The sequence below is a fragment of the Jaculus jaculus genome, chromosome X (genome assembly GCF_020740685.1).
Source record: "Jaculus jaculus isolate mJacJac1 chromosome X, mJacJac1.mat.Y.cur, whole genome shotgun sequence".
Taxonomy (NCBI): domain Eukaryota; kingdom Metazoa; phylum Chordata; class Mammalia; order Rodentia; family Dipodidae; genus Jaculus; species Jaculus jaculus.
Window position 1 is genome coordinate 103,166,006 of NC_059125.1, and position 12,389 is coordinate 103,178,394.

Below are 12,389 nucleotides of genomic sequence, written 5' to 3' on the forward strand. Positions count from 1 at the left end.
AAAACAGGTAAATGCTTAGAGAAAGGAAGCAGATTGGTGATTAGCATGAAGTGGATTCAAAGGGGAGCAGGAATTAATAAAGGGAAAAATGTTTGGAATATTCTAAACATTTTAAACAATACTTGAATAAGTCTGTGAGTATACGAAAACCCAAAGAATTATATACTTTAAATGAGAGACTTACATGGTATGCAGAGCATATCTGAGCAAAAAGTCTTTAAAAGCATTATGAATAAGACTGGTGGGCCATCCCCAGCGTGGCAATTAGAGATCTGAGAGGAAGGTGTTGACTGTTCAAGTGTCCAATCTGAATGTTGTAGAGTAGCCTTGCTCAAATCTGGAGCAAGGCACATGCCAGTCAGGAAGAAAATAATTCCTAAAAACTTCATTTCTACTATGTGTACACTTTGGAAGAGTTAATAACGCAATACAGACAATAATCCTAATAAATCTCACTTATTACTTCTACAGACTATGACTCCAGGTTCCTCAATTTTACTGTTTCTTTCCCAACTTCAGAGAAAATATTCTAGAGATTGGCCAAAATCAGGCAAGTTATTAAGAATTAGTTACTTGGCATTCCTTTGAAACTCAGTGTTCCCTTTCTTGTTTTCTGTTCCTGTTACCCTATGAGTTTAGTAAGGGTACTTACTACATAGTTTGATTCACTGCTATATCTCCAGAGCATAATGCCTGGCACACAGTAAGTGCTTAATATTTGTTGAAAGAATGTATATAGAGAACCAAAACTTTCGAAGGTGTTAAGCAGATGACTGACTGAAGAATACAGAAGCACATAGGGAAAAATGAGTTTAGATTTTGTGAGGCATTCTGATTTTCATGATTAGTAAGATTCTTATGTATCACTGGGCCTCAGAAAAGGGGTATCAGCTAGAGAGAGCCTATTATGACTTATTTGCATTTACATTGGGGTCGCCTTGTAGTAGCTAGGGCGGGAGTAAGAGCCGGAAGTGACATCAGACAAAACTGACCTGAGGCGAAAAGTCTACTGTTTTAACCAGTGAGATCTAGCCAGAGAATAAAAATATGAACAAATTTGGTGATGGCTAGTTTCAGAGAGACAAAAATCATAAAAAGGATGGACTTTACCCAAAATCTCTCCAATTCAACTTTGTATCATAAGTCTACAGACAAGTTTTTCCAGATTCTAGAAGTCCTTGGCGACTTTGGAAGTAGCCAGTTTTTGGGGGGATGGCAGAGTAGTGAAATCAGTCTGCCATTATCCTGATTACTTGAGCTTGAATTTTATATTGTTGGTAGCCCGAGGCAGGTTAATCACAGACTTTTAAAAGATAAAACAGCAACAAAATAACAGCGTTTAGTTCATAGTTAACATAAAGAAGTAAATATGGGTAAAATAGAAAAGTGGGGTCACCACTCTAAACTTTTAGACTATTCTTCACAATAAGCTATGAAAAGCTAGTGGATGCCACTCTAATTTATTGTGTTTACAAGACATTTAATCACCTCAGAAAGGAGGGATTTTATTTTAATCACTTTAGAATGGGATATTTCTGTCAACAGTACTGGTCAACATTACACACTGAGGCATTGGTAGTTGCCAATCGGGATTGAGAATGTGCCAGAACTCTCTAGCATACACCCCGGCTTTCACGTAGTATGGTGGCCTGAGAGACTTACTGGAGCGCATCTTTTTTTTTTAATTTTTTTTATTCCTTTTTTTTTTTTTTTTTTGGTTTTTCGAGGTAGGGTCTCACTTTAGCTCAGGCTGACCTGGAACTCACTGTGTAGTCTTAGGGTAGTTTAGAACTTTAGAACTCATGGCGACCCTCCTACCTCTACCTCTCCAGTCCTGGGAATAACGGCATGCGCCACCTCCCACGGCCAGCGCATCATTTCTTAAACCCCAACCCATTTTCCCATTGTTATGACGCTAGTCCTCTCCTGTTTCTCATTGGTCTTCAGCAAGTTTTGTTACCGCCTCCTGAGCCAAGGACGCCCTCCTAATTGGACTCTTTAATATTAGCTTGTGCGAGGGCGTGGAATTAGAAAATCCGGCAGGTTTCTGTCTAAAACGTATACAAGAGGAAACTTATTTTTCTTACTCTTTTCACGGCAGTAAAACCTAGTAGAGTAATTAAGACGGCTGGGCACATCTGTCGGAACTGAAAAGAACATTTACTTAAGGTTGGAACATCGGGGAGGTTTTAGCATCGGACCAACATACTTCCGGGGGAGAATGGGCGGGCCAAAAAGTCTGCGTGTTTGGCGGGTTGCTCTGTCGTTCTAAACACTTGCTCATTCTGCAGCCACCGGAGGAGCACGCGTGAGGAGACACCGCTGCGGGATCCGGCTTCCTGGCGTTCCCGGCTGAGCATGTCTGTGGTGAGTGGCCTGGACGCCGCAAGCTGTCCAGAAGCCCAAGTTTGGGTTTGTGAGGAGGCACGTGGGAAAGTGGCGAATCAGGGTCTTGCCCGCAGTCGTCCGGGGCGGAGTCCACTTTCTTAGCCAGCTCTGAGGTGGCTGGTCTGGGAAAAGCCCCGCAAGTGGGAAATAGCCTAGGTAGGACGTGGCCTCCTCTGTGGCCTCTCGTAGCTTGCTTTCGATTCTCCGCCACTCTAGAAATTGAACTAACTTTTTAGTACCTATCGAAGAAATGTAACTGCTTTCAATTTAAAGTAAAAGACCGGTCTCCTAGAAGACGTTGCTAGATCTTGTGGGAGCGCTTAGGATTTGCAATTCATTTGCAAACACTAGCGAATGTTTATGTTATGCGAGACATTTTGCTAAGTACAGCTGCCTAGATTTCTCAAGTAGTTCGTTGAACATCGTTCTCGGTGGCTTTTTTTGTTTGTTTTGTTTTTTGTTTGTTTTTCCTCTCTTGTTTTTCTCCTTTAAACACCTTTTGAAATTGGTCATAACTGGTCACTTGAAACAGGAAGTCAACACCGTCCTAATTAACTTGTAATCCTCCTGCTCCCCCTTCAAGGTTCAGACAGCAAGCTTCATATATATATATTAATATTGAGCCTTAGTTTCCAAGCAAACATTCAAAATTGATGTGAAGAGTGAAAAAATCAAATTCATTAAATGAGAGATGATTCTGTTCTAAAGATATTTTCCTAAATATGAAAAAATTTAAAAATTTGAAAAATTTTGAGCCGTGACCTTTAAAATGTTCAATTTATGTGGAAGAATGTGAACTGCATATAAATCTTTGAGTAGTAATGGATGTAAATTATGTTTTGTTGGTTATTAGACGCTTGTGAAGGATTGGTGCTGTTGTAATTTCCCTTTCTGAAAATTTTCTTGTAGAAATTTGAAACTTACGTGGATCAGGCATGTAAAACTGCTGAGGAATTTGCCAATATTTACTATGAAACAATGGACAAGAGAAGACAAGTGAGTTTTTATTAAATGCCATTTCATTCTTTGAGTAAACCATTTATATATCTAACTTGCATCAATGATTACTGTTGACATGTTCTTTTAAAACAACAGATCGTTTATAGAAGAATTGAAAATATGAGTGGGACTGTGGGCTGTGAAATCATATTAAGTTTGCTTTTATCTAATACCATGATCTTAGACGAATTGCTAGCTTCTTTTAACCTCATTTTACTTTTAGGGATGTATTTAGGAACAGTAATTACAGTGCTAGAGATCCAACCCATGGCTTTTCATATACTACGCTAGTGTTCTATTACTGTGCTATATCCCCAGTTCAGGAACTAATTTAAGTAATTACACAAGGCCCAACACATGTATACTTGAATCTGTGAATTTTCCTTAGTCTCATTAGTGTGGTAAAAGAAATAATTTGGTGCTGGTGTTCAAGGATCTGCCATTACAAGGATGTTTCCTGGTTTACCAAGAAAAAAAAACTTGATAGATAGATGGATGGATGGATATACGGATGGACGCACAGGCGGACAGACGGACGGATGATTGATAGATGGATTTATTTGAAGCAGAGACTCACTGTAATTCAAGCTGTTCTGGAAATTATCCTGTAGCCCAGGATAACTTCCTATTCATGGCGATCTTTCTACCTCAGCCTCACACATGCTGGGGTTAAAGGTGCAAACTAACACACTAGGCTGTTTAATACATAAATCCCGATTAAATTCACAACTACAACTGGCATTCACAAAGCAGCTCCACATAATGTGGGTAGTTTTAGTTTTGGGCAGATCAGGTTCTCATTTCATTAATCTATTTTTACTCTGTTTCTAAGCAATTATTTCAATATGTGATCAAGTGAGTCTTATCTTGGTCTTTTGTTAGTATAAGACTGTGTGTCCTGGAACATTTTCTTTTCTTCCAGGAACAAAAGTTAATACTTTATCTATAAAAAAAATACCCTGTTTTTTGAAGCAAGATGATGAAAAGTGTTCCTACTATTGATGTTTGATAACATGGGGCATGGCTGGGATGGGAGACGTGACAGTGGCTGTTTTTTTATATGCCTTATCTTTAAAGCTTACTGTGTCTTACTCTTTTCAAAACTAAAGTAGCATAATAAGGGAACATAGCCAGGTATTTTGATGCATGCCTGTAATTGCAGCATTCATGAATTTAAGAGAGGAAGAGGCTGCTAAGTGTGAGGCCACCATGCATTCCAGGGCAAGACTTTTAAAAGAAAGAAAAACAGCAAAAGCAACATAACTCATTGCTAGTGTCAAGGCATGTGTTTTACTTTTAATCCAAGTTAAATTTGAGAATCTATCAAACAATGTGTCCCCTTAAATCCGAAGTTAACTGTTAAATTTTGCCTTACTGGGACCTTTCTACACTTTATAACACTCAACAAGTACTAATGATTCTTTTGTACTTAGTGTGCTAATATTTAGAAGGAACTAATCCTTCGTAACATAAAACATTAAGTGAGTCACATGTATATAATGACTAGAATAAAATGTAGAAGGGCTTAATTGGCAATCTACTTCTTGAATTCAAAAAGGAAGAGAAACTAATACTGGTTTTGGGCAACATGTGATTGGAACTTATGATCATTTAATTCATCTAAAAATAGGAAACTAAACTATTCGCTGTTTGGGGATGCAAGGTTTACTGACACCTTATAACAAAAATCAAAATATAAAAAAGTATGATTTTCCAGGTTTATAAAGAGTTGGATAATGTTCATTAAGGGTATTTCATAAGATAAACATCATGTTTCCAATGGCAGTGGGGCAAAGGAAGTGGTGATAGAACCATAAAAATGTTTAGATACTGTCTATAAATTTTAATTCATTTCCAGAAATTGCTTACCTAGAAAATCCTTACTAAAATAATCCCTTTATTTTTAGATTCTTCCCAAGCTGTATCTGGACACTGCTACTTTAATTTGGAATGGTAATGTTGTTATGGGGCTGGATGCCCTAAATAATTTCTTTGCGACATTGCCTTCTAGTGACTTCCAGGTCACTCTTTTGGATTGCCAACCAGTTCATGGTAAGATCATGATCTTTCAAGATGCTTTCTTTGTCTTCTTTAATGAATGCTAAGTTTTCACCCAGAGCAGGGAGGTTTTTTTTTCCTTGTGTGTGTGTATGTAATATAATGTGTGTGTGTGGTGTATGCCCATGTATGTGCCCTTGAGGGGAATAGGGAGTATTCTCCTGGGATGGGCCAAGCAGAACATCAGGTGTCTTCTCCATTGCTCTTCTGCCCATGCTTTGAGCCAGAGCCTCTTACTGATACTGGAGCTTGCTGCTTTTTGTCAACTCAGGCAGTTCCTTGGTCTCTGCTCCCATTTATGGGACTAGTTTATATGGGTTCTGGATATTTGAACTCTGGCAGTTTCGCAGGCCTCCTCAGGCCCTCATGCTTGCACAGGAACCATACTTGAGTTCTGAACCAACTTTTCAGCCTAGTAAGTAACATTTAATGGTAGATATGCTTACTTGTTTGAGAAAGTTTAATACCATGAAAATATCTGGCCAGTTTTTGTCTTCCTTTGGATGCTTCTCACTCTAGAGGACCACTAATAGGTTTGGGGGGGGGGTTGAGTGATTATGGATTATTAAGAATTGCATGACAAATTCCAACTAAATGCGATTTTTGAATAAAAAGAAGTGTCTCCAATGAAAATATATGCCAAAATTGCTGATTAATATGTTTACAATCTTACAACCTATATTAAAATTTCGAGCCAGGTGTGGTAACCCACACGTGTAATCCTAGCATTTGGGAAGTGAGGTATGAGGATAGCCATGAGTTTGAGGCCCCCTGAGACTACATAGTGAATTCTAGGTCAGCCTGAGCTAGAGTGAGACCCTACCTCAAAAAAACAAAGAAAAAGTATTTTTAAAAATATGCTCTTATGTGAAAGAATTTTTTTTTTTCGTGGTAAAGTCTCACTCTAGCCCAGGCTGACCTGGAACTCAGTATGTAGTCTCAGGGGGACCTCGAACTCAAGGCGATCCTCCTACCTCTGCCTCCCAAGTGCTGGGATTAAAGGTACGTGCCACCATGCCCAGCTGAAAGGATAATTTTGAAAGACAAAATGTGATTTAGAGTAGATTGATGCAGTTTATAATATTTACCTCTAGGTGGGGTCCTTAAAATCTTAAGTAGTGTAGAATGACTTTTTTTCTCTTTATAGTTTTTGAAGAATAGTTTAACCAAGATATGAGTAATCTGTTAGAAATCTAAGGAAATTTTGATGCCGATAGAAAGCAGATGGTCATTTTTGATTTAAGTTCTATATTTTGAAAATTCACCCCCAAATCTTCCTGTACTAAAAATAATTTTAATAATTTTGAAATAAGTATTTAGTTTTTTGGCTTTGTGTATACATGCACAAGGTAAAGAATATTTATGGGAAGAAATGAATATTATATCATAATCAATATAGCCTGTCAAAATTTTTGTTTAGAAATGTAAACTGACCTCTTTTTTTTTTTTTTTTTTTTTTTTTTTGCAAAAAGAGCAGGCTACCCAGTCTCAGAGTACAGTTCTTGTTGTAACCAGCGGAACTGTGAAGTTTGATGGAAACAAGGAACACTACTTCAATCAGAACTTCCTTCTGACTGCTCAGACCGTGCTTGGAAGCACTGTGTGGAAGATTGCAAGCGACTGCTTCCGTTTCCAAGATTGAGCTATTGACAGAAAAAATTATTCTATGGTCCATTAGTTCCAGCAAAATAAGTCTATGTAAATTTATGTATTTCATTATAAAAGCACTATAAAATATTATGTAGTAAAACAGTTTATTTACTTTTTAAAATTCCTACCAGCATGTTTTCTAGCAGCTGCCAGGTTGGATTATTGCCCTTAAGAGCTTTAATACTAGTTTATATGCTTTATATGTAGTTGCATGTATAGATAAATAAACATTCCATGAATACCCTTCTTAAAGTAATATAAAACATATGATCTCGGTACTAACATGCTTACTGTGAACGCAGCCTACTACAAATTGGAATTCCTTTTCTAATACTGTCTATAGTTCTATAGTATATCAGCACAACATAATTCTCTTGTAGGAGTGGAGTTTTTGGTTATTAGAATAATGCCTATTTTTCAGTTAACACTGGTAATACTATTGTAATATATAAGTCTAGCTTTTTGAAATCAATTCATGTTTACATAACTGACATATTTGAGTTGCAGAAATATACTCTGTAATCATTTTTTTGTGTGTGTGAAGCTCTCTTATGATGGCATACTAATCAACTACAGAAGTGAAAAATATTCTCAGTTGGTACCTGAATATTGGGGATATTTAGTGACAACGAAATAACTTGCTATTTAGGTAATGAGTGATAGAACTAGAATCTTTAGTGGGATAATACGAAATAGGAAGTATAGGGCTGGAGAGATGGCTTAGAGGGTAAGCACTTGCCTGTGAAGCCTAAGGACCCCAGTTCGAGGCTCAATTCCCCAGGACCCACGTTAGCCAAATGTACAAGGGGTCACATGCATCTGGAGATTGTCTGCAGTGGCTGGAGGCCCTGGCGTGCCCATTCTCTCTCTCTCTCTCTCTCTCTGTCTCTATCTGCCTCTTTCTCTCTGTTGCTCTCAAATAAGTAAATAAAAGATAAGCAAAAAAAAAGGAAGAGGGCTGGAGAGATGGCTTAGTGGTTAAGCGCTTGCCTGTGAAGCCTAAGGACCCCAGTTCGAGGCTCGGTTCCCCAGGTCCCACGTTAGCCAGATGCATAAGGGGGCGCACGTGTCTGGAGTTCGTTTGCAGAGGCTGGAAGCCCTGGCGCGCCCGTTCTCTCTCTCTCTCCCTCTATCTGTCTTTCTCTCTGTGTCTGTCGCTCTCAAATAAATAAATAAAAATTTAAAAAAAAAGGAAGAAATATGAAGTATAGAAATCTATGGGTAAAGACAAAAATAAGGAAGATGACTAAATGGTAAAAATTTTTTTTTCAAAATTTTATTTATTTATTTATTTGAGAGCGACAGACACAGAGAGAAAGACAGATAGAGGGAGAGAGAGAATGGGCGCGCCAGGGCTTCCAGCCTCTGCAAACGAACTCCAGATGCATGCGCCCCCTTGTGCATCTGGCTAACGTGGGACCTGGGGAACCGAGCCTCGAACCGGGGTCCTTAGGCTTCACAGGCAAGCGCTTAACCACTAAGCCATCTCTCCAGCCCAATGGTAAAAATTTTGGTACTTGTTTCCTACCTCTTAAAATTGTAGCCTACTTTTTAAGATTTGAATCACTCAGTGAATAAGCATATTTGCCAAATGATAATGGTTGCCATTTTTTAAAGGCACAGACATATTTTATTATGGCTTAGAGCCTTAAGACAGATATTTTTAATATATATATTTTTATTGACAACTTCTATACTTATAGATAACGAACCATGGTATTGCCCTTCCATCCCCACTTTCCCCTTCATAACTCTGCTCTCCATCATATCCCCTCTCTCTCTCCATTAGGCTCTCTTTTAATTTGATGGCATCATCTTTTTTCTCCTATTATGAAGGTCTCATGTAGGTATTGCTAGGCACTGAGAGGTCTTGGAAATAGAGGCCAAATTCTGTCTAGACAGTTGTATGTAAAGAGTGGTGCCCTTCCTTTGGCTCTTACATCCTTTTTGCCACTTCTTCCACAGTAGACTTTTAGCCTTAGAGGATGTGATAGAGATGTTTTAGTGCTGGACACTACTGTTACTTTTCAGCACTGTGTTATCTTTTGGGTCATCCCAGTGGCCATCACCATCTGAAAAGAGAAGCTTCTCTAACCAGAAGTGAGAGTAGCATTAATATATGAGTATGAACATTAAGTGTAGTGCTTTCAGGGCAATTTGGTGAGAGTAATATATGCATTTATCCAGACAATAGCAAGCTTTGTACCCACAAGGCTCATGACATACCCTGCCATAGGCTTTTGATTAGGTTTTCAGTACCAGCCATGTATTCCCTCCCATAGAGCAGGCCTTCAGTCCAATTAGAGAGCAGGTGGTTTCCCTCAGAACAGACATGTCACTATTGCACCCATTCAGTCAGTTGGTCTGTCTGGCTAAACTTGAGGTTTCCAGTGTCCACTGTTTTCACCACTGATGACTTCTGTCTCCCATAAGGCTGCATACAGTGCAGCTTTTTTCCAGCTTTCAGTTGGCTGTGCTACAGGGAGAAAGTTTTCTGCTCGGCATCAGCTTGATTTCTCAGTAACTGCTGCTCAGGTCTGTGAAGTCTTCAGCTATTAATAGGATCTTACCATCTCTTTCTCATGGGAAACCAGGGGCCTTGGCAATAGCCTATAATACTTTGGAGGCAACAGGGACCTCCCTGGCCCACAACTCACTAGAAGGTATCCCATCCCTGGCACTGAAAATTTTCTAGTAACCATCTATGGCTTCTGTATGTGCCATTATTCAAAAAAGTAGGTTTTCATATTTCTTATTCAGAATATCTTGAATTTTGATTGAACCTTCCCCCCCACCTTTCTTTTATATAATCTCTTCCCCTGACCTCACTTAGGCCTTTTCCCTCCCTGTAATCTGTCCTTCTACTTACATATATACAATACCATCCCTTAAGACATGCCCTTTCCTCCCTCCCTTATAGCCTTTTTCTAGCTTATGGGCCTCTGCTACTGAATTTTGGTTCCAGATCACACACAAGTCTCTACATTTGTAGCTAGAATCCACATACAAGAGAGCATTGATGTTTGGCTTTCTGGGCCTGGGTTACCTCTCTTAGTATAATCCTTTCCAGATCCATCCATTTCCCTGCAAATTTCATAATTTCACTTTTCTTTACCACTGAATAGGACTCCATTGTGTAAATGTACCACATCTTTATTATTCATTCATCTGTATAAGGACATCTAGGCTGGTTCCATTTCCTAGATATTGTGAATGTAGCAGCAATAAACGGTTGTGCAAGTATCTCTAAGGTAATGAGAAGTCATTAGCATATATGCCTAGGAGTGCTATATAGCTGGGTCATATGGGAAATCTATTTTTAGCTGTTTCAAGAACCTCCACACTGATTTCTACAATGGGTGTACCAGATTATATTCCCACCAACAATTCAGAAGGGTACCCCTTTTACCGCATCCTTGCCAACATTTATTGTCATTTGTTTTCTTATTGGTAGCTATTCTGATGGGAGAGAGATGGAATCTCAAGGTACTTTTTAAATTTGCATTTCCCTGATGGCTAAGGATGTAGAACACTTGTTAGATGTTTATATGCCATTCATATTTTTTCTGATAAGAAAACTCTATTTAGTTCCATAGCCCATTTTTGACTGACTTGTTTGATTTCTTATTGTTGTCTTTTTTGAGTTCTTTTTTATATTCTGGATATTAGTCCTCTGTTAGATGTGTAGCTGGCAAAGATTTTCTCCCATTCTGTAGGTTGTCTCTTTTCTCTGTTCACAGTGTCTTTTACTGTACAAAACTTTGTAATTTCATGAGATCCCAGTATTAATTAGTGATTTTATTTTCTGAATAATTGGGGTTATATTCAGAAAGTCATTACCTATGCCAATATGTTTCAGTGTGTTGAAGGGTTTCTCCTACTTTTTACTCTAGCAGTTTCAGAGTTTCAGGTCTGATATTAAGGACCTTGATCCACTTGGATTTGATTCTTGTGCGTGGAGAAAGACAAGGATCTATTTTCATCTTTGTACATATAGATTTCCAGTTTTCCCAGCACCCCTTGTTGAAGAGGCTGTCTTTCCTCCAACTAATATTTGTGGCATTTTGTCAAAAATCAGATGGATATAACTGCCTAGATCAACATCTAGGTCCTCTGTTCTGTTCCATTGATCTACATGTCTGTCTTTGTGCCAGTACCATGCTGTTTTTGTTACTGTGGCTTTGTAATATATCTTAAGATGGGGTATGGTGATACCACCAGACTTATTATTGTTGCTCAAAATTGTTTTGGCTATTTGAGGTTTCTTGTGCTTCCAAATGAATTTTAGGGATTTTTTTTCTAGTCCTGTGAATGCCATTGGAATTTTAGTGGAGATTGCATTAAATGTATAGATTGCTTTTGGTAAGACTGGCATTTTCACAGCATTGATTCTTCCAATCCAAGAACATGGGATGTCTTTCCATTTCCTTGTGTCTTCTGTAATTTCTCACTTGAGTGTTTTAAAGTTCTCATGGTAGAGATCCTTCACTTCCTTAGTTAAGTTTATTCCAAAGTACCTTTTTTTTTTTGAGGCAGTTGTGAATGGGAGAGATTTCATTCTCTGCATGTTTGTTGTTAGTATATAGGAAAGTTACTGATTTCTGCATATTTATTTTGTATCTTGCTATGTTGATAAAAGTGTTTATCAGCACTAACAGTTTGCTGGTAGAGTTTTAGGGTCTTTTATGTATAGAATCATATCATCTGCAAATAGTGATTATTTGTTCTCTCCATTTCCAATTTGAATTCCTTTTATAAATGTCTCTTGCCTTATTGCTATAGCTAAGACTTCCAGTACTATATTAAATAAAACTGGGGACAGTGGACACCCTTGCTTTGTTCCTGAATTTAGTGGAAAAGCTTCGAGTTTTTCACCATTTAGTATTATTTTGGCTGTAGGTTTGTCATAAATAGCTTTTATTATGTTGATATATGTTCCTTCTATTCCAAGTTTCTGTAAACTTTTACCATGAAAGGATGTTGGATTTTGTCGAATGACTTTTCTGCATCCTATTGAGATGATCATGTGATTTTTGTCCTTCAGACCATTTATATGATATATTACATTTATTGACTTCCATATGTTGAACCATTCCTGAATCCCTGGGATAAAGCCAACTTGGTCAGGGTGAATAATCTTTTTGATATATCCTTGTATTCTCTTTGCAAATATTTTGTTCAGAATTTTTGCATCTGTGTTCATAAGGGAGATCTTCTTTTGTTCTCTCTTTCCCTGGTTTAGGTATGAAGGTGTTGCTGGCTTCATAGAAGGAGTTGGGAGAATTCTTCCTTTT

General features: G+C 38.1%; 1 protein-coding gene across 2 annotated transcripts; it reads left to right on the plus strand.

Moving 5' to 3' along the window:
* The first annotated feature begins 2,029 nt into the window (after positions 1 to 2,029).
* Nxt2 (nuclear transport factor 2 like export factor 2) lies at positions 2,030 to 7,347 on the plus strand. 2 transcript variants are annotated; one of them, XM_045140712.1, is made up of 5 exons: positions 2,030 to 2,169; positions 2,292 to 2,367; positions 3,298 to 3,384; positions 5,295 to 5,439; positions 6,918 to 7,347. In XM_045140712.1, exons 2-5 carry the CDS (start codon positions 2,359 to 2,361, stop codon positions 7,085 to 7,087), a joined length of 411 nt encoding a protein of 136 aa, XP_044996647.1. In that variant the 5' UTR covers positions 2,030 to 2,169; positions 2,292 to 2,358; the 3' UTR covers positions 7,088 to 7,347. The 2 variants fall into 2 exon arrangements, with proteins under 2 accessions (XP_044996647.1, XP_044996648.1); XM_045140713.1 differs by lacking the exons at positions 2,030 to 2,169; positions 2,292 to 2,367 and adding an exon at positions 2,502 to 2,544.
* The last annotated feature ends 5,042 nt before the right edge of the window (positions 7,348 to 12,389 follow it).

Bases quoted from the DNA above. Each gene is read 5' to 3' on its own strand.
- Nxt2 (XM_045140712.1), top strand. The intron at 3,385-5,294 runs GTGAGTTTTTAT...CTTTATTTTTAG, and splicing joins CAATGGACAAGAGAAGACAA to ATTCTTCCCAAGCTGTATCT. The intron at 5,440-6,917 runs GTAAGATCATGA...TTTTGCAAAAAG, and splicing joins GGATTGCCAACCAGTTCATG to AGCAGGCTACCCAGTCTCAG.